This window comes from Mobula hypostoma, chromosome 18 (genome assembly GCF_963921235.1).
Source record: "Mobula hypostoma chromosome 18, sMobHyp1.1, whole genome shotgun sequence".
NCBI lineage: Eukaryota > Metazoa > Chordata > Chondrichthyes > Myliobatiformes > Myliobatidae > Mobula > Mobula hypostoma.
In genome coordinates this window covers 512,165-534,482 of record NC_086114.1, presented here as the reverse complement: position 1 = coordinate 534,482, position 22,318 = coordinate 512,165, and the positions used below count along the sequence as shown (strand labels likewise).

Here is a 22,318-nt window from a genome sequence, read left to right as displayed (position 1 = left end):
ATCAGTGGGGAGGGATGGGGGGGACAAATAGACGTTGCATAGGGAGCGATCCCTGCGGAATGCAGAGAGAGGCGGGGAGGGAAAGATGTGCTTAGTGGTGGGATTCCGTTGGAGGTGGCGGAAGTTACGGAGAATAATATGTTGGACCCGGAGGCTGGTGGGGTGGTAGGTGAGGACCAGGGGAACCCTATTCCTAGTGGGTTGGTGGGAGGATGGAGTGAGAGCAGATGTACGTGAAATGGGGGAGATGCGTTTAAGAGCAGAGTTGATAGTGGAGGAAGGGAAGCCCCTTTCTTTAAAAAAGGAAGACATCTCCCTCGACCTAGAATGAAAAGCCTCATCCTGAGAGCAGATGCGGCGGAGACGGAGAAATTGCGAGAAGGGGATGGCGTTTTTGCAAGAGACAGGGTGAGAAGAGGAATAGTCCAGATAGCTGTGAGAGTCAGTAAGCTTATAGTAGACATCAGTGGATAAGCTGTCTCCAGAGACAGAGACAGAAAGATCTAGAAAGGGGAGGGAGGTGTCGGAAATGGACCAGGTAAACTTGAGGGCAGGGTGAAAGTTGGAGGCAAAGTTAATAAAGTCAACGAGTTCTGCATGCGTGCAGGAAGCAGCGCCAATGCAGTCGTCGATGTAGCGAAGGAAAAGTGGGGGACAGATACCAGAATAGGCACGGAACATAGATTGTTCCACAAAGCCAACAAAAAGGCAGGCATAGCTGGGACCCATACGGGTGCCCATAGCTACACCTTTAGTTTGGAGGAAGTGGGAGGCGCCAAAGGAGAAATTATGAAGAGTAAGGACTAATTCCGCTAGATGGAGCAGAGTGGTGGTAGAGGGGAACTGATTAGGTCTGGAATCCAAAAAGAAGCGTAGAGCTTTGAGACCTTCCTGATGGGAGATGGAAGTATATAGGGACCGGACATCCATGGTGAAAGTAAAGCGGTGGGGGCCAGGGAACTTAAAATCATCGAAAAGTTTAAGAGCATGTGAAGTGTCACGAACATAGGTCGGAAGGGATTGAACAAGGGTTGATAAAACCGTGTCGAGGTATGCAGAAACGAGTTTGGTGGGGCAGGAGCAAGCTGAGACAATAGGTCGGCCAGGACAGGCAGGTTTGTGGATCTTGGGTAGGAGGTAGAAACGGGAAGTGCGGGGTGTGGGAACTATAAGGTTGGTAGCAGTGGATGGGAGATCCGCTGAGCGGATAAAGTCAGTGATGGTGTGGGAGACAATGGCCTGGTGCTCCTTAGTGGGGTCACGATCGAGGGGTAAATAAGAGGAGGTATCCGCGAGTTGTCGCTGTGCCTCGGCAAGGTAGAGGTGAGTACGCCAGACTACAACACCCCTTATCGGCAGGTTTAATAATAAGGTTAGGATTAGTGTGGAGGGAGTGGAGAGCAGAGCGTTCCGAAGGAGTGAGGTTGGAATGAGGACAAGGTGCGGTGAAGTCGAGACGGTTGATGTCCCGTCGGCAATTAGCGATAAAGAGATCCAGAGCAGGCAGAAGACCAGAGCAGTGTGTCCATGAAGAAGAGGAGGGTTGAAGACGGGAGAAGGGGTCATCGGGGGTGGAAGACTCTCACAGCTATCTGGACTATTCCTCTTCTCACCCTGTCTCTTGCAAAAACGCCATCCCCTTCTCGCAATTCCTCCGTCTCCGCCGCATCTGTTCTCAGAATGAGGCTTTTCATTCTAGGACGAGGGAGATGTCTTCCTTTTTTAAAGAAAGGGGCTTCCCTTCCTCCACTATCAACTCTGCTCTTAAACGCATCTCCCCCATTTCACGTACATCTGCTCTCACTCAACCTCCCAGCAACCCACTAGGAATAGGGTTCCCCTGGTTCTCACCTACCACCCCACCAGCCTCCGGGTCCAACATATTATTCTCCGTAACTTCCACCACCTCCAGCAGGATCCCACCACTAAGCACATCTTTCCCTCCCCCCCCCTCTGCATTCCGCAGGGATCGCTCCCTACGCAACTCCCTTGTCCATTCATCCCCCCCATCCCTCCCCACTGATCTCCCTCCTGGCACTTATCCGTGTAAGTGGAACAAGTGCTACACATGCCCTTACACTTCCGCCCTTACCACCGTTCACGGCCCCAAACAGTCCTTCCAGGTGAGGCAACACTTCACCTGTGAGTCGACTGGGGTGATATACTGTGTCCGGTGCTCCCGATGTGGCCTTTTATATATTGGCGAGGCCCCTACGCAGACTGGGAGACCGCTTTGCTGAACATCTACGCTCTGTCCGCCAGAGAAAGCAGGATCTCCCAGTGGCCACATATTTTAATTCCACATCCCATTCCCATTCTGACATGTCTACCCACAGCCTCCTCTACTGTAAAGATGAAGCCACACTCAGGTTGGAGAAACAACACTATATTCCGTCTGGGTAGCCTCCAACCTGATGGCATGAACATTGACTTCTCTAACTTCCACTGAGGTCCCAACTCCCCCTCGTACCCCATTTGTTACTTATTTTTATGCACACATTCTTTCTCTCACTCTCTTTTTTCTCCCTCTGTCCCTCTGAATACACCCCTTGCCCATCCTCTGGGTTCCCCCCCCTTGTCTTTCTTCCCGGACCTGCTGTCCCATGATCCTCTTGTATCCCTTTTGCCTATCACCTGTCCAGCTCTTGGCTCCATCCCTCCCCCTCCTGTCTTCTCCTATCATTTTGGATCTCCCCCTCCCCCTCCAACTTTCAAATCCCTTACTCACTCTTCCTTCAGTTAGTCCTGACGAAGGGTCTCGGCCTGAAGCGTCGACTGCACCTCTTCCTAAAGATGCTGCCTGGCCTGCTGCGTTCACCAGCAACTTTGATGTGTGTTGAGTAAAAAGACAGTAGCTCTGAGTTCTTACAAAAGATAGATTCAAATATTGACTAAAATTCCTTTGACTCGTAAAAGTGCTTCTCTCGAATGAATGAATATACATGGAATTATATAATGGCCAACCTAATGTCGAAGGTTCATTGTTTAACAATGCAATAATAAGCAATCAACATCAGTTTTAAACTTAAAATTAACCAATAAGATCTCATGGCTAGAAAGAAAGTAGCAAACCAAATCAGGGGGGACCTAACACTCCCCGAATGGTATCTTTAAAAGGTGCCACGAACTGAACTCAGGGCTTTCACAAAAAAAAGATTAAGCAATTACAGTCAATGTTCCAGATCAAGTGAATAGCACACTCAGATACTAAAAAGTAATAAGACCATCAACTCGATTTGAAATATAGGAGTAAAATTCTGTCTTTCAAGAGCAATCACTACTCACAGCTGTTGAAAATCCATGCATTAAAAAAAATAGCCATAATGTAATGGTTTGGACAGGTTTCCTCTAAACTGAAGATTTTATACCATAGGCATTTTACATTCAACGTTTCATAAAATTTCATTTACAATGAACAGACAGAAACTACTCAACATACTGATAATAAAGTGAATCATAGTTCCAAAATCAAACACATTTTATCGAAAGGGGTTAAGAATACACCTCCTCTACCTGCCTGTAGTTTGGTTCAGAAACAGTCGACCCAAACGTCAACTGTGCTTTTTTCCCATAGATGCTGCTTTGCCTGCTGAGTTCCTCCAGCATTTTGTTTGTGTTGCTCTGAGCTTCCTATCAAGTCTGGGGGTAATTATGGTGTTGAATGCTGAACTGTAGTCCAGAAACAGCATTCTAACGTATGCATCCCTCTTCTCCAGGTGAGTGAGCACACTGTGTAATGCTGTGGCTATGATATCATCGGTAGACCGGCTCCATTGGTAGGCAAATTGTAGGGGGTCCAGTGTGGGTGGTAGCATGCTGCAGATGTAGTCTTTAACCAGTCTTTCAAAGCAATTTGCTTATAATTGAAGTGAGTGTGACAGGGCGCCAATCATTCAGGCATGCTACCTCAGGAAAACAAGGTCATCCATTGAAGGAGCTGGTTTGTAATCATTCTTTGTATGGACTGAGACAGATTCGCCTTTGCTTGCTGTGTTGCTTGTCAAACCTCTTTGTTAGGTCAAGGCGGGAGGATGGTAGGACTGACGAAAACTTTTCTTGATGTGTATGCTGCTTAGGCAAGGAGTCATGGGACAGGGACACCTGTTTTCTAGAATGCTAGCTCTGAAGACTTCTGCAGGTAAGGATTTGTGTGCACTTGTAGGAAGACATATCATACCGTGACCCACCCAAGTGCTAATCTGCACAAAGGAAGCATGTCTGGAGGCCCATTACATTGCTTGAGTATCCTGTGTACCTGTGTGATGACAGGAGCAGCATCACAGCCTTTGGGTCGAGTGATGGTATCTTACTGGCTATGGACTTGAGGTCAGGGTGGCGAGTTGCTGCTTCCGGAGTGGCAATTTCCTTCCTGCTATCCGGAAGTTTGTCGCATTCAATGAGCATGGGAAGAGCCAAACGTTTTCAACAACAAATTCACAATAAAGCCGTATTCACCGTATGTGACACAACTGCACATATCTTAAGGGAGGTGTCATCAGTTATGTTAAAGACATTGGAAAAAGTTGATCTAGCTGGAGATTTGTTGCTCTGATCATACAAGACAACATACATCCTCATCTCACTGTGGCCTTCTGGGCAAACGTTGAAAAGACAGGTGTTTGAACCTGACTTACTAGGCAGAGCTTTCCCCATAGACCTCAGTACGGGAAGAGGTGGGATTCATCTCCCTCCGCACCATGCTGTAAAGAAGTACTTGTGTTGTTCTTCACAGACCAGGGAAGTGGGCCAATATGAAGAGCTGCAGTATTCAGTACACTGGATGGCAGCATTACAGTCCGTCGCCTGCTGGCTGCTTGAAGAGCAGTAGCAGAAAGATAATGGAGTCTCTTTAAGAAAGGCACTTTGCTCCTCTGGTTTCTCCCTGAAGCCACTTCCGGATAGTGTGTGGTTTCTGATGTAGAGGTCCTGTTTGCTAGGATCTTTTGATAAAATTTTTCTCGGATTTAGGTGGTGCTGAGCTGGAGGTGGTCATGATAAAGCTGGAGTCATTCCTCATTTTGGCATCAGCCCATAGAAAGATGGGAAGCTGACTCCATTTTCCAGTTTGTATCTAGTTCCCTCTGACATCCACTTCTGTAGACTAAAGGAGAGTTTCTACGAGATGGGATTAATTCCTTGTGTAGTGTCGAGGTAAGACAAGTCAGGTAATTAGCAAGTAGCCTCCAACTCCAATAGCAGGCCTACTAGCTCCTGCAGATGTTGCGTGAAATCTTGGGAAAGAACAAGTTTGTTGAAGAGAGCGGACTCTGTCGCTGCCAGACTAAACAGGGTACTGAATGAACTGAGCTTATTCTGTTTGCATGCTCAGCCACTTCACCAGCAGGTCAAGTTCTTCTCTAGGCTTGAGTTTGAGGTCTTCAGTGGTGTTGGAGAATGTGGACATCCAAACCCAGTAATTTTCTGGCATATCATCAAATTTGGTGAGTCTGGCCGTCAGCAGGTAATGACTGGCCGGGAATCTCACAAGATCTAACACAACGTGATCGGGTTGGGGTTCATGTGGGTGTATGGTGCACCTTATCAGGAGGCTGAGCGGCATGACCACCTGTGTTATGTAGCCACCTAGTTGTAGACTCCAAGGCTCATAAGTACCATGGCATGTCTCTCTCACATCTATGAGTGAATGAGTGGCCATTGGACATTTTGAGATATCTGCCTATTCAGTGTGACAACAAGCATATGAGAGAGGCTGTCTCTGTTCTGACCTGTTTAGGTAAAAGGTGTCAAGTTGTGGAGTATTATCGTGAGGGAGTGGAGACCTCCTTCAGTCTTGAATGGCTTGCCTGAGTCTACTGTGGGTGGGTGTAAGCAAAAGCAGACTAGTCTTGAATGTGCCTCTTGGTCTTCTCAGCTGAATGACATGGTGAGTTTGATCTAACATTATCATTCTCAGCTAGCTGCTCCATGCCCACCTTAAAGACTTTGGCTTCGGTTAAGTACATGCCTCTTTTGCATGCTCCAGTATTGCTTCCAGGTGGGTCTTTTAATTCAGCCTGTCTCACTTCAACATCAATTTCTCTATATGCAAAAGATGCCCTGACTAACGCTGCTTCAGCCCTCGCCCGGGCTTTTAGTGCTTGCTGCGGATCCACTGGATGGTCTGGGTAATCTAGATGAGAGTAACAAACACATTGACTCGGTTTCAAGGGTTCTCATCACCATTGCCGACTTTTTAATTTCCTGTAATGTGGGAGCATGCAGAGTCAGCATCTTATCACTGTGAATGGAATCACCGGTGAGGATTTTTTTTTTTAAGTATTTTGCCCTCGCTCAAGAGTTTCCCGTTTCTTAAGCTAAGCAGATAGATGAACTCCAGTCATAGCGTATGGGTACTTTTAAAGTCCGACGCGATACAGTACTAAGAAACTGAGTAATAAGACAGTACTTAGCGTTCTCAGGAATGATAGATTGAAATATGGATCAAAATTCCTTCGACTTGTAAAAGAGCTTCTGATGAATGAATGAGTGCACAGGCAATTATATAATGGCAGACGTAATGTCGAAAGGTAATTGCTTGAATAATACCATTCATCAGGAGGTCCCTTCTGCAGGATGGCAGTTGTCAAAAACCTGCTGTGGCTGACTCAAGTTCGGAATGCTGCTGCTCGTACGATTTGTCCCCCTCCCTCCCCAACCCTCCCACTCCCTCCCCAACCCTCCCACTCCACACTTCACCCTCAATCCTCCCACTCCCTCCCCAACCCTCCCACTCCCTCCCCAACCCTCCCACTCCACACTTCACCCTCAACCCTCCCACTCCCTCCCCAACCCTCCCACTCCACACTTCACCCTCAACCCTCCCACTCCACACTTCAGCCCCAACCCTCCCACTCCCTCCCCAACCCTTCCACTCCACACTTCACCCTCAACCCTCCCACTCCCTCCCCAACCCTCCCACTCTCCAACCCTCCCACTCCCTCCCCAACCCTCTCACTCCACACTTCACCCTCAACCCTCCCCCTCCCTCCCCAACCCTCTCACTCCACACTTCACCCCCAACCCTCCCCAACCCTCCCACTCCACACTTCAGCCCCAACCCTCCCCCTTCCCCCGACTCCACCCTTCACCCTCAACCCTGAAACCACTCCATCCTTCACCCTCAATCCTCCCCATCCTTCAGCCTCAACCCTCCCCCTCCCTCCTCAACCCTCTCCTCCTCAACCCTCTCCTCCCTCCTCAACACTCCCCTTCCCTCAACACTCCCACTCCACACTTCACCCGCAACCCTCCCCAACTCTTCCCCCCCACTCTCCCCTTCCCCCCCACTCCACCCTTCATCCTCAACCCTCCCCACTTCACCCCCAACCCTCCCACTCCACACTTCACCCTCAACCCTCCCCCACTGATGTGAGATTTGTCATTCTATAATTTCCTGGATTATCTCCTTTTCCTTTCTTGAACAAAGCAACAACGGTGACTATTCGATACAACTTTACACTTATCTGAGCTCACAAATTTATATTCTAATTAAAGGAAGCAGACAAAGAATGAAATGTTAAAAATACTTTATTTTAAAACTGCAGGCACTTAATGTAGCAAATAAGTAAACTTTAGTTTAACATGTTACAAATCCTGCTAAAGCCAATGTTTCACTGTGTTGTTCATATTGCATTGAAAACCAATGTGACTGAACAGAATTAAAATTAGATTAAGCATTATATTCCCAGCCAAAGTAGTCTGATATTTCTGATACAAGAGGTGATTAATTTGATACTGTTAAAATTGAATTTATTTGTTGCACAATTCCTTGTCACATCATTAAGTAATCAGTATCAAGGACCACCACGCAGAAATTGCAATTTGTGAAGGAAAACAGGTTCTATCTACATGACCATATTCAAAAATTTATTATATCATAAAACACAACTCAATCTTGCACCACAACCATGAGTTGGGTACCTGAGCATTATTCAAGCTCAAACTAAATCCAGCATTTAGGGTCATGTCGTTTCTTGTGTGACATGTACATTCATTAAATTGTACATAAAGATTAATAGATTTGAGGGAAATTACTGTAATATTACACATGGCTAACCCAAATTACAGAATAAACAGGAATAAATATTCCAGGAAAGGGCACAATTTCAAGAATGCTTGATGAAAATCTGCATATTTACAACTGTTGCTGTAATTTCATGCATTAATATCTGCAGTGAAAGGAAGCCAAGATTGCGCCACTGTCAGCAAAAACAAGTGGATACTGTTTTCAAACCTAAATAATTATTGTGCATTTTGCAAAATGAACACTCAGGATTCTAACAAAATAATTTGCATTCTTTCTGTAGATTTGGCCTCCTGTTAAGACCTACTCTTGCAGGAAAACATACATTGAAGCCAAAGGAACATGCTGCACTTCTCATCCCTTTTGCAATCTATTTTTAAGGAAGTGTATGGAAATTTAAGGCCATAACTTGAACTGGTGCATGATAAGACAATTATGGAAGTAACTGAACCTTCTTAGTAAAGATAACTGAGCACAAATATACAAGAAAGCAAAACTAAACATCACCAATAATATGTGATCTTCTACCTCAATAATTCTGAATTAAATTTTAAACTTTAATATACATTATTCCCCCAAGAACAAATTGTCTATAAAGATTCATTGTGGGAAATGTACAAATTTCAACAAACTGCTGTATTTGTATGTGAATACAGAAAGTTACTGACACATTTTAGAAATAACTTGGTGATTTTATGTGCTGAAAATTGCTGTATTAAAACTTGCAGTATGGATATAATACTCATTTTTACAACTGTGAGAAGTCAAAAAATGAGTATATTACTATATACAATGATAGATTTTCAAAAAGTGTTCCAATCCCTTTAAACATATTAATATATTGTGAACCAATTGTATATAAATGTTTTGGATTAAAATATCTAGACTGTCAATTTCTTGTACCTAATTATAAAGTTCAAGAAAGGATTTAGTTTCAAGAATATTAACCACCAAGTCTTAATTATCTTACAAGGGCTTATCACCTTCTCAACTTTGCAAGAATTTGAGCAGTATCACAGAATTTTGTGAAGCATTTTGTCTACACTTACCAACATTAAACAGTACCTCTGGAAAAATTCTGATATTCGCACTGACTGATGAAATAGTTCCAGCAAAAAAAAATCCCACAATGTATTCCAGTTAAAGTAATACACTAGATGCAAATGTTTGTGATAAAGTCCCACATTACAGTTGTGTTTTCTAATTCTAACAGTAATTCTTCTAGGCATTGTAGGTACCATGATTCAAGCACAATTGCGTTTACATCTAACAAACTGTTCTTCAATTCCCGATAGCAAGATGAAATGATTTTGACATTTTATTCAATACTCTGAGATTAATAGTTCTTCACTTGTCTCAAAACAATGCCTTCCATAAAGAAACTTACCATGCACAGTCTTTGGCTTAACAATTGTTAATGTTCAGATATGAAAGTACTAAGAACAGGACCTGTATAAATATTATAATCAAATTAGCACATCCTCCACAACTCTAAATGTAATCCAAGCCTACCCACAGCAAGTACACTAAAGTGTCGAATCAAACTTCAGAGCTAAGATAGATCAAACATATGGATGCTGGGCAAATTATACAAGTTGACTCTGAAATAAGTTATATATCAATTTAAGTAAAATAAATCACTTATGACATTTCACTGATTTATGTCTGATCATACTTTCATCATTTAAGATTCCACCAGTGCTTAACATTTGAAAGGCAGGAGATGGAGAAACTTTCACTTATTTCTATATTATGCAAAATATGATTTATAGACCAGCAGAGAAAATTGGTAACAAACATTGGAAAAAGTACACATTTTTAGTGGTTTAATGGAAAGCTGTAAAGCAGAAGTGTAAAAACAATGCCAGACATTTTCATAATTCTAATAGTGTCATACATGCAAGACATATAGTTAATAATTAGCAAAGATTATGTATTATTGAACAATGTGATAAGATACATTATGTCAACACTAAAACCACAATGCCACTCCGTTTCACTTTACTCTCCCACTGCACTGATGTAAAGCAATTCACTTTCTCAAAGGCCATCTCTCCTTCCCCCTTTTCAAAATGAACAGGGCCAGGCAAAGGCGAACGTGTGTATTTACTGATACCAGGGAGTTTTCCGAACCCAGCGGAGTGTGAATCCTGCATCTGTTCTGATCTTGATGGATGCAGCTTCTGCTTCTCGTACAGTTTCCTTCACAGACTGCATCAGATTTTGAGCATTATGAACCAACATTTCTGTAGCCTGACAGGAGAAATTGAACAGTCACATAAACATTAAATAGAAGCAATGTTAGCAACAAGATCTTGAAAAATTATTGCAGTTTCAATAAAACAGCCTGCAACTTTATATGAACATGCCCTGTTTAAAGTCTATCGATAGGGCAAGTCATTGGTTTTAAACTTGTCATTATTGAAGTTCTATCCATTCTTTTTTCATTGTGGGTTGTAGGTACTTAATCAACAATCCCCTGCAAAATACCTTCTCTACTTGCCTGCAGTAATTCAATGTCTCCTTCAATTAAAGATAGATAACAAATACAGACCTTATTAACCATGTCAACTTCCTTTGCATGAATATAAAATATTGCACAAATTTGTAGACATTTGTGACAAAAATAAGACACATTTGTCCATGACTGTTTCCTGAGTCAGTACATAGAGTGCCTTCCTCGGATGGTGCAATATCGGACCTTCTCTTCGAGAACATGGCAGGGCACTAACTGAAGTGACAGTCAGGGAGCCCTTGGGCTCTATTAACCATAATTCCATTAGTTTTTAGATACTGATGGAAAGGTCTACAAGTTTGGCTCTTATACTGGAGCAGGGGTAATTTTGGAGGAACTAGACAGGATCTAGCAGAGGTTGATTGTACTTTCTTACGGACCTCCCATTTGTCATTTGGTCCTTTCTCACTTAGAGAGTCCGGGGCAGAAGGGAAAACCTAGCAGGTTCAGGGAACCCTGTCTGATGAGCCATACTAGGGCTCTGGTCTGGAGAAAGAAGGAGGTATACATTGAGTTCAGGAAGTTAGAATGAGTGAATCCCTTACAAAAAAAAAATCTGCAGAGCTGGAAATCCAAGCAACACACACAAAATGCTGGAAGAACTCAGCAGGCCAGGCAGCATCTATGGAAAAAAAGCACAGTTGACGTTTTGGGCCAGAACCGGTCCTGCTGATGTGTTTCAGCCTGAAACATCAACTGTACTTTTTTTTCCTCCATAGATGCTGCCTGGCCTGCTGAGTTCCTCTAGCATTTTGCGTGTTTTGAGTGAATCCCTTGATAACTATAAAAAGTTTAAGGACAAAATCAGGAGGGCAAAGTTATGAATGGATCTGACAGGTAGGCTTAAGAAAAATTTCAAAAAGTGTTATGACTGCATTAAGAGAAAAATGGTGGTCACAGAAAGAGTGCTCCCTTGGAGATCAGCAGGGTCACCTACCTCTCGGGCCGCAAGAGATAGGTGGGCTTTTTAATAAATATTTCTTATCATGGTTGCTGAAGAGATAAGGGAAACAAGTGAAGATATTTTGGAGGACATTCATATTATCAGGGTGGAGGTATTTGCAACCTTGGACTGTGTAGAAGGCCAGAGAAGAAAACTACAAATACCTGTAGAGATATTTACTTCATTGTTAGCCACTGGTGAAGTTCACAAAGACTGGAAGGTGGCTAATATTCTTCTATTTTTTTTTAAAAAGTAAGGTAGCAAGGACAAGACAGGTAACTACCACACGGTAGGCTTATTCAGGAAGTTAGAAGGCATGGGATCCAGGGAAGTTTGGCCAGGTGGATTCAGAATTGGCTTGCCTGCAGAAGGCAGAGGGTGGTTGTGGAGGGAGTACATTCAGATTGGAGGATTGTGACTAGTGGTGTCCCACAAGGATCGGTTCTGGGACCTCTACTTTTTGTGATTTTTATTAACGACCTGGATGTGGAGGTGGGTTGGCAAGTTTGCAGAAGACACAAAGGTTGGTGGTGTTGTAGATAGTGTAGAGGATTGTCAAAGATTGCAGAGAGACATTGATAGGATGCAGAAGTGGGCTGAGAAGTGGCAGATGGAGTTCAACCCAGAGAAGTGTGAGGTGGTACACTTTGGAAGGACAAACTCCAAGACAGAGTACAAAGTAAATGGCAGGATACTTGGTAGTGTGGAGGAGCAGAGGGATCTCGGGGTACATGTCCACAGATCCCTGAAAGTTGCCTCACAGGTGGATAGGGTAGTTAAGAAAGCTTATGGGGTGTTAGCTTTCATAAGTCGAGGGATAGAGTTTAAGAGTCGCGATGTAATGATGCAGCTCTATAAAACTCTGGTTAGGCCACACTTGGAGTACTGTGTCCAGTTCTGGTCACCTCACTATAGGAAGGATGTGGAAGCATTGGAAAGGGTACAGAGGAGATTTACCAGGATGATGCCTGGTTTAGAAAGTATGCATTATGATCAGAGATTAAGGGAGCTAGGGCTTTACTCTTTGGAGAGGAGGAGGATGATGAGAGGAGACATGATAGAGGTGTACAAGATAATAAGAGGAATAGATAGAGTGGATAGCCAGCGCCTCTTCCCCAGGGCACCACTGCTCAATACAAGAGGACATGGCTTTAAGGTAAGGGGTGGGAAGTTCAAGGGGGATATTAGAGGAAGGTTTTTTACTCAGAGAGTGGTTGGTGCGTGGAATGCACTGCCTGAATCAGTGGTGGAGGCAGATACACTAGTGAAGTTTAAGAGACTACTAGACAGGTATATGGAGAAATTTAAGGTGGGGGCTTATATGGGAGGCAGGGTTTGAGGGTTGGCACAACATTGTGGGCCAAAGGGCCTGTACTGTGCTGTACTATTCTATGTTCTAACTATAGGCTGATCAGTATGACATCAGTAGTGTGGAAGGTACTGGAGGGAATTCTGAGAGAAAGGATTTACCAGCATTGGCAAAGACAAAGTACGATCAGGAGGATTTAGCATAACTTTCTACATGGAAAATCATAATTAAACAATCTTTTGGAGTTTTTTGGAGAGATAGTGAAAAGGGTGAGCACAGGGCAGTGACTTATCTATCTGGAATGTAGCAAAGCCTTTGACAAGGTCTGGAAGGTTAAGTCCCATAGAATCCTGGGTGAGCTGATTAGAAGGATTCAAAATTAGCTCAGTGGTAGCAAGCAGAGGGCTTTGTGGTTGAAGGTTGTTTCTCGGTGACTAGTGTGCCACAGGGATTAGTACTGGGTCCCTCGTTAGTCATTGTTTTATAACCATATAACAATTACAGCACAGTAACAGGCTATCTTGGCCCTTCTAGTCCATGCTGAACTCTTACTCTCACCTAGTCCCACCGACCTGCACTCAGCCCATAACCCTCCATTTCTTTCCTGTCTATATAGCTATCCAATTTAACTTTAAATGACAACATCGAACCTGCCTCAACCACTTCTGCTGGAAGCTCGTTCCACACAGCTACCACTCTCTGAGTAAAGAAGTTCCCCCTCATGTTACCCCTAAACTTTTGCCCTTTAACTCTCAACTTATGTCCTCTTGTTTGAACCTCCCCCATTCTCTGTGGAAAAAGCCTATCCACGTCAACTCTATCAACCCCCCTCATAATTTTAAATGCCTCTATCAAGCCTTCCCTCAACCTTCTACGCTCCAAAGAATAAAGACCCAACTTGTTCAACCTTTCTCTGTAACTTAGGAGATGAAACCCAGGTAACATTCTAGTAAATCTTCTCTGTACTCTGTCAATTTTGTTGACATCTTTCCTATAATTCGGTGACCAGAACTGTACACAATACTCCAAATTTGGCCTTACCAATGCCTTGTACAATTTCAACATTACATCCCAACTCCTATACTCAATGCTCTGATTTATAAAGGCCAGCATACCAAAAGCTTTCTTCACCACCCTATCCACATGAGATTCCACCTTCAGGAAACTATGCACCATTATTCCTAGATCTCTCTGTTCTACTGCATTCTTTAATGCCCTACCATTTACCATGTATGTCCTATTTTGATTAGCCCTACCAAAATGTACCACCTCACATTATCAGCATTAAACTCCATCTGCCATCTTTCAGCCCAGTCTTATAACTGGCCTAAATCTCTCTGCAAGCTTCGAAAACCTACTTCATTATCAACAACTCCACCTATCTTAGTATCATCTGCATATTTACTAATCCCATCATCCAGATCATAATATATATGACAAACAACATTCGACCCAGTACAGATCCCTGAGGCACACCACTAGTCACCGGCCTCCAATCTGACAAATAGCTATCCACCACTACTCTCTGGCGCCTGCCATCCAGCCACTGCTGAATCCATTTTATTACTTCAATATTAATACCTAACGATGGAACCTTCCTAACTAACCTTCCGTGTGGAACCTTGTCAAAGGCCTTACTGAAGTCCATATAGACAACATCCACCACTTTACCCTTGTCAACTTTTCCAGTAACCTCTTAAAAAAAAATTCAGTAAGATTTGTCAAACATGACCTTCCACGCACAAATCCATGTTGATTGTTCCTAATCAGACCCTGTCTATCCAGATAATTATATATACCATCTCTAAGAATACTTTCCATCAATTTACCCACCACTGACGTCAAACTCACAGGCTGATAATTGCTAGGTTTACTCTTAGAACCCTTTTTAAACAATGGAACAACATGAGCAATATGCCAATCCTCCGGCACCATCCCGGTTTCTAATGACATTTGAAATATTTCTGTCAGAGCCCCTGCTATTTCCACACTAACTTCCCAGAAGGTCCTAGGGAATATCCTGTCCAGACCCGGAGACTTATCCACTTTTATATTCCTTAAAAGCGCCAGTACTTCCTCTTCTTTAATCATCATAGTTTCCATAACTATCCTACTTGTTTTCCTTACCTTACACAATTCAATATCCTTCTCCTTAGTGAATACCGAAGAAAAGAAATTGTTCAAAATCTCCCCCATCTCTTTTGGCTCCGCACATAGCCGTCCACTCGGATTCTCTAAGGGACCAATTTTATCCCTCACAATCCTTTTGCTATTAATATAACTGTAGAGACCCTTTGGATTTATTTTCACCTTACTTGCCAAAGCAACCTCATATCTTCTTTTAGCTTTTCTAATTTCTTTAAGATTCTTTTTACATTCTTTATATTCCTCGAGCACCTCATTTACTCCAAGCTGCCTATATTTATTGTAGATCTCTCTCTTTTTCCAAACCAAGTTTCCAATATCCCTTGAAAACCATGGCTCTTTCAAACTTTTAACCTTTCCTTTCAACCTAACAGGAATATAAAATTTCTGTACCCTCAAAATTTCACCTTTAAATGACCTCCATTTCTCTATTACATCCTCCCCAAAAAACAAATTGTCCCAATCCACTCCTTCTAAATCCTTTTGCATCTCCTTAAAGTTAGCCTTTCTCCAATCAAAAATCTCAACCCTGGGTCCAGTCCTATCCTTCTCCATAATTATACTGAAACTAATGGCATTGTGATCACTGGACCTGAAGTGCTCCCCAACACATACCTCTGTTGCCTGACCATTTTATACAATGATTTGGATGTAAATGATGAAGGCTTGATTAATAAGTTTCAGATGACACAAAATTTGTTGATAGTGAAGAAAGTTACTGAGGTGTGGCAAATGGATTTCAATAAATAAGTGCTCAGTGATGAATCTTAAAAGTTAAACTAACCTAGGACTTGTACTGTGAATGGTTGGGCCCCAAGGGTTGTGAATGTACAGAGAGACCTGAGAGACCTAGGAGCACTAGTGCATTGTTCACTGAAAGCAGGTAGGCAAGGTTATGAAAAAGGTGATTAGCACAGAGGTCTTCAGTCAGGGTACTAAGTACAGGTGTTAGGACATTATGTTGCAGTTGTGTAAGTCATCGGTGAAGCCAAACTCGAGAGTACTGTGTACAGTTCTGGTCTCCCTATTATAGGAAAGATGTGGCGGTACTGGAAAGAGTGCAAAGAAGATTTATGACCATGTTGTCAGGACTAGAGAACCCAAGTTATAGTAAGCAGTCGACCAGGCTAGGTCTTTATTTCTTAGAATGCGGAAGAATGAGAGGTGACTTTATAGAAATAATAAAAAATTCTGAGGTGGAGAAATAAGACGGATGGTAAATCACCAACACTAGAAAGTCTGTAGAAGCCAGAAATCCAAAACACACCCACACAAAATGCTGGAAGAACTCAGCAGGTCCGATTTTCTGTGGAAAAAGAGTAAACAGTTGACACTTCAGGCCAAGACCCTTCTTTAGGACTGAGAAGGAAGGGGAAGATGCCAGAATAAAATGGTGAGGGGAGGGGAGGAAAAAGGCTACTAGGAAGGTGATGGATGAAGCCAGGTGTGTGGGAAAGGTCAAGAACTGGAGAAGAAGGAATCTGATGAGAGTAGAGTGGACCATAGGAAAAGGGCCCAGGACTCCATTCCAGGACATCAGAGATGTCCTCCTTCTTTAAAGAATAGTACCCCTTCTTCCCGCCCCAGTGATAAGAGTCCCTACATACAATCCCATCAGCTTCTGCATCCAACACATTATCCCTCACAACTTCTGCCATTTTCAAAGGGATCCTACTACTGAACATACCTTTACCTCCCCTCCCCACTAATCTCCCTCCAGGCACTTATCCCTGCAAGTGGCCTAAGTGCTACACCTGTCCATACACCATCTCTCTCACCTCCATTCAGGGCTCCAAACAGTCCTTCCAGGTGAAACAACACTTCACCTGTGAATCTGCTGGGGTCGTCTATTGTGTCCATTTCTCCGAATGCAGCCTAATTGTTCCCTTTCTCAGCAGCAGACTGTATTTTCATGGTGTCTGCTTCATGTCAGGAACACACATACCACTTAAAGTTATAAACAAAATCAAAATAAAGTTTTTAATTGTTAAGAGATCTTAAGTATTAACTAGTAGTGGTGTCAGTGCCACTACAGTAGTGCAAAACAAACTTTCCTGTTTGAAGCTAAGAACTACTGGAGGAGTTCAGTGGGTTCTGAGCACAGAAGTAACATCTGTGGAGGCAAAATAATTGAGCAGCTGAGGTCCTCCAGTAGTTTGTTTGCAGTCTCCAGATTAATTTGAACTTCACCGTCATTTCAATAATTGATTAAAAGATCTCACCTGCTCAGATTCTTCCTCACTAATGTTGGTCCTCCCTAACATTGTAGCTTTGACAGTGGAGAGAATTTTAAGTTGTGTGCTGATAGTTGGAATACGTTCACACACCTGTGATTAACCAAATAAAGTACATGAGCAGCAGAAAAACTATACATTACTGAACTCCAATTTGCTTGCTTTTGTCTTGTACTGTGGACATAGACACGATTGAATTCTTTCCCCCTTAGAAAATGAGAATGACTCCAAAAACCACAATCCTGTTTTTCTGTAAAGTTTAATTATTGGAAGAGCTTGATAAAATTTCTTTGTCAAATTCCTCCTATAGAACTTGGATAATCTGAACATACAAAAGAGATATTTCAAAAGATGTTGTTCCTATGGATGAAATAAATCTTATCCCAATACTTTTTTTCCTATCTTTCAGAGTTAATTTAGTATACCTGAAGGAGATTAGTTCTGATTCGCTTATCAGTACACTGCTTGGCAACCTCTTTTGCCAGTCGTGTCACTTCATCGGATGCCTTGGCTATGTCCTTAGCACAGTGAATAAGAGCACGTTTGTTTCCGCTGCCACCACGCACCAGCCGAGACATTTCTGCCATCAACAAGGCCATCCTCTTAGCAGCGCCGATGATGTCATTACCCTGATGAACAAAATGACAATTAAAACATTTCACAGATCTTTTGTTTTGAAAAATTACGTACAGAGCCTCAATCATTACATTTTATACGATTTCCTCAACCAGTTCACAGTCCTATCCTACAGAGCCATTTGGGAATTTAAAATTTATCTTTATTGTCAGAAATAAGCAATCATTCATTTTTTAGTAAAATTTTCCAGGCTGGTATTACCCATTTAAAGGGCACTTTAAATCCAGAATTTTAAAAATAACCTTCAGTGCTCAAAGACTAAAAAAAACATTCTAAGCCAAGCATAATGGACCTGCAGGGACAAAATTGCTTACTGATAATTTCCATCATATTTGAAATTAACTTCAAACCAAAGTACATTCAGCTTCATCTAAATGTGGTAGCTCAAAAATACCTTCACTGCAAAGCACATTCACCCCAACAGGTATAGATTTAGTAACAAAAATGATAGAATTAGATAGCTATAACCATGGTAAAATTGCAGATGTTATTTTTTTGAAATTGATGTATAATGAGAAATAATTCAATTTTTATCATACATCTGAAAGCTGTATGAATGAATAATATTAGCTCTATATCTCCCCATAGATAAGAAATTACGAGCAATAGAGACCGGTCAGTCATGGATTTGATTTTCAGTTCAGTTCACTTATCTTGATGTCGCCAGTAACTAGTTACCCAGACTTAGATCGGGAAGTGAAATGTGGGTTGTCCTTCTGAATCTAACAGGAAATTGATACATTAAAGCTATATCAGTCACCTATAATTCAGTGGTCTTTCGATGGGGTCACATTGAACTCTGTGGTAATATTAGAGGATGATGATCACAAATAGAATCTGATATCAGGTGGAGTAAATGACAAGAATCAAATGCCAAAATTATCCTATTCAGGTTACAAAAAAATTCAGTGACAGATCTTATTTGTGTTTATCTAGCAAAATCCAAATTGGGAAAGAATGACCCAATGTACCTTTTTGGTGTGGGGTTCAACATTTGAGCCAGTTATATTTCTAGCGAGAGTCCTCAGGTGAGAGGAAGTAAGGTTGATGGTAAGTGCATCAAATGCAGGCTGATGGCAGTGTACAGTGCTGTTGGACAGGAACTTGACCTTCCACAAAAATCTAAAAACTTCTTCAAAACTTCCAGTGGTCCTTTTAACAACTATTACATAGAACTCAAAACTGAATGGGGCATACATCAGCTCATGTGAGATTGTTAACAAGAAAGCAAACGTCACTTGTACCTCTTAAATCTTTCTCTAAAGGCTTTCAAGACAGTGAAATATTTATCCAGGCCTTTTACAAACTCTAATTTCCCACCACTGTTTCAATAAGTCTCCCAGAATACTCTCCTCTTCCTAGATACGGGAGAAGAGTTTGCACATAGAGCTGTACAGCACAAGAACAGGCCCTTTGGCCCACAACGTCTGTCGGAACATGTCAATTTAAACTAATCTCATATGCTTACAAATGGTCTACATTCCTCCATCTCCTGTCTATGTGCCAGTCTTAATGTTTCCACCAGCTGACAGTGCATTCTGTGTAAAATAAAAACAAGACTTACCTTGTAAATATCCTTTAAAACTCATTCCCCACTCATCTTAAATCTATGCATTGGGAATAAGGACTCTGACTATCTACGCCAGACCACCCATGATTTTATAATGTACTATCAGGACACCCACTAGCTTCTGATCCTCCAGAGAAAACAATCCAAATTTGTCCAGCTTCCCCTTATTGTGAATACTCTCTAATCCAGGCAGCGTACTGGAGAATGTCTTCTGCACCCTCTCTAAAGCCTCCACGTTCTTCCTGCATTGTGGTGAATAGGATTGCACAGAACACTCCAAATGTGGCCTGTCCAACACTTTACACAGCTGTGTCAACTATTATACTCAAAACCCTGACTGCTGAAGGCAAGCAGGTCATTCACCAACTTCATCGGCCTATCCACTTGTGTTACCACTTTCAATGAACTACAGACTCACTGATCCCACCAAGATCCTTCTGTGCATCAACGCCCACAAGAATCCTGCCATTTACTGTTTAATTTCCTCAGACATTCGACCTCCCATATTGTAACACTTCATACTCGTCCAGATTAAACTCTTGTCATTTTTCTTCTTATTTTTCAACTGATCTATATCCTGCTGTATCATTTGACAACATTCTGCAATATTCACAACTTTGCCAACATTCATGTAATCTGCAAACTCACTAATCAGCCATTGTTAACCTGCTGTTGGGCCAAGGATCCTGTTTCCTAAATTTGCCATCATGATTCTAAAGCATTCATTTTCTTTTCAATAAGAATGCCAATCAGCCTAACCCTACTTAAACTTGTACGTGAAAAAGGAACTGAATCACATCATTTGCTTCTATTAAAGATATGATTAGTATTTTCCAAAGCTACTCATCAGTCAAATAATCTTTACTGTCTTATCAGTCTCAAAGTTCTTTTCCAGTGCATATCAATTAACTATTTACTTATCAAACCAAGTGGAGAAAGTAAGCTTCTGCCTAACAACTTAATGTTGGTAAAAGAAAACCAATGGTTGCAAACTCATGCAAATGAAAATTTAAAAACTTAAAATACTACTGATATGAAAGGACTAGTCTTAGATCAATAATGTAGTGTTTTTTTAAAAATTTACACCAGAAATGCCCTTACACTTTACAGTTACACCCAAATCCTTCAATTCCTGTTTTAGTTTCACTGTTTTAACATGTCAATCACTGTTATTACTAAAGGTAAATGATAATCAAAAAAAAATTCCAACATTATATAAAGTGTCACACAGCAAACATTTGACATGCAAGGGCATGATCCAAAATCAGAGTTTAAGTGAGCATTCCAAGGAACCGCAAAACACCGCTGGAATGTTAGTAAAAGCAGTAATGGACACATGCTATCGAAAGCTAGCACTGTAAAGTCACATACAGTTAATCCAGATTAAATTCAGAACAAAATGATAAACTTCATTCAAAGACACACTATTCTTATTAGTAGGGCCACATTCTAAAAAAGGAAGAATGTCTATTATGTATTTTTGAAGAGCAAAATTTGAAGAATAAAATGGGTTGCACAGTATAATGCTCACTTTGTTTCAGCTAAATAATAACAGTAAATTATTATAATTGGCCTCATTTACCTAGCACCTCTGTCATAGTTAAAATACTGAGGCACTTAAATTTTAAACATGCTTTAGATTGCTTTATTTACAGAAATCCCAATAAGCCTTTTCTGCATGGAAATTGAGTTTTTTTCTTCTTTGAAATACTGAAGTTATACAAGGAACTGAAGAAAGTGGCCACCCAGATCAAACAGAGGGACTGCGAGTTTATTTGGGCCTTAACCAACCATTCTGCTGGGTTTACGGTCATTTCTGCTAAGCTAAAAGTGACTTTGGATTGGACCAGATTGTAATCGGGGAAACTTGTTCAGATAACAATGAATGAAGTACAATACAGCCAATATCATTTAGTATAGTGGCTTCTTTGGATAAAGTGGGCACTCTGATCAGAGTGGAAGAATTCTAACATTTTTTTCTTCATACTGGCAACAAAGAATGAGATATGAGAGAGGTTAAATATCCCTTTGGGAATGGTTTCACCACTCAATAAATGTATTAAAACAATGCAACCTTCAGTTTCCACTAAAACCACTTGGAAACTACCAATCTGAACACTAAAACCATTCCCTCATAGGCATAAATGGTCTATCCATTTCTCAGTGTTTTCTGGTTGCATTAGCATTACTTGTGTCTCTTTGCTAGATGGTGCTGATGGCTGACTGGTGGCTCCTGGAGGTCACTGCCATGTGCCGCAGTGGGCACATGATCACATTCTGAACCTTTGCCCCAAAGCACAGAATATGCCGGAGGTCAGATGCAGGCACACTGAGGGAGTGCAGGCACCCCCTATCTGGTTCCTCAACTTTATGCCAGCCATAACAGGTACATCTAGCACAGCCCTACACAGTGGAGAGAGAGAACAACTTTCACTGAATACGTAAGTAAGGCATTTTTGTTAAATTTTATCTTCAATTAATTATGTTTCATATATCATAAGTTAAATATGTTTCAGTAAGCATTCATGTTTTTATGTCTTAAAACATCTTTTAATATATTTCTGACTATAAAGATATTTAGAAGAAATGATCTGATAGTATGATTGTTCTGTGGCTGGAGTCTTAAGATTCCACTGCCTGAGGACTGGTTGGCATTTGTGGCCCACTCCAGCTCACCAGTGTAATGGCCCAGCAGCCTCCACAGGAAGAAGCATGAGCAAAATGTCTTCTCAAACCCATTTGGCACAATGTCTTTAGACTCGCATGTAAAGGAATAATGGAGAAGTTGATAATAATTAACAATTAAGGGTGAGCTGGTACTTGGAGCGAGAGGTGTGAAAGCATAAATGGAGGTAATATTGGGACCAGCTGATGTGTTTTATTTAATATGATTCAAAAAAACATATTTGCAAATTGATAGTTAATAGTTCATAGTTAACAGGA

General features: G+C 41.7%; 1 protein-coding gene and 1 long non-coding RNA gene across 4 annotated transcripts in view; one reads left to right on the top strand and one right to left on the bottom strand.

Annotated features, from left to right (window-relative positions):
* The first annotated feature begins 2,836 nt into the window (after positions 1-2,836).
* Positions 2,837-22,318, top strand: part of LOC134358263 (uncharacterized) — a 33,860-nt gene continuing 14,378 nt past the window's right edge. The window contains exons 1-2 of one of the 2 annotated variants that reach the window (XR_010020846.1): positions 2,837-3,716; positions 21,582-21,816. This is a non-coding gene — a long non-coding RNA (uncharacterized LOC134358263). Of the gene's footprint in view, positions 3,717-17,805; positions 21,817-22,318 lie in introns of those variants that run through there. The other variant, XR_010020847.1, reaches the window with a different exon arrangement.
* The window catches only part of LOC134358262 (vinculin), a 265,439-nt gene continuing 250,622 nt past the window's right edge, over positions 7,502-22,318 (bottom strand). Inside the window, exons 20-22 of one of the 2 annotated variants that reach the window (XM_063070279.1) lie at positions 17,595-17,798; positions 17,158-17,262; positions 7,502-10,276 (exon numbers count right to left, since the gene is read on the bottom strand). In XM_063070279.1, the coding sequence (XP_062926349.1) occupies positions 10,130-10,276; positions 17,158-17,262; positions 17,595-17,798 (456 nt within the window). In that variant the 3' untranslated portion in view covers positions 7,502-10,129. The remainder of the gene's footprint in view (positions 10,277-17,157; positions 17,263-17,594; positions 17,799-22,318) is intronic. The other variant, XM_063070278.1, reaches the window with a different exon arrangement.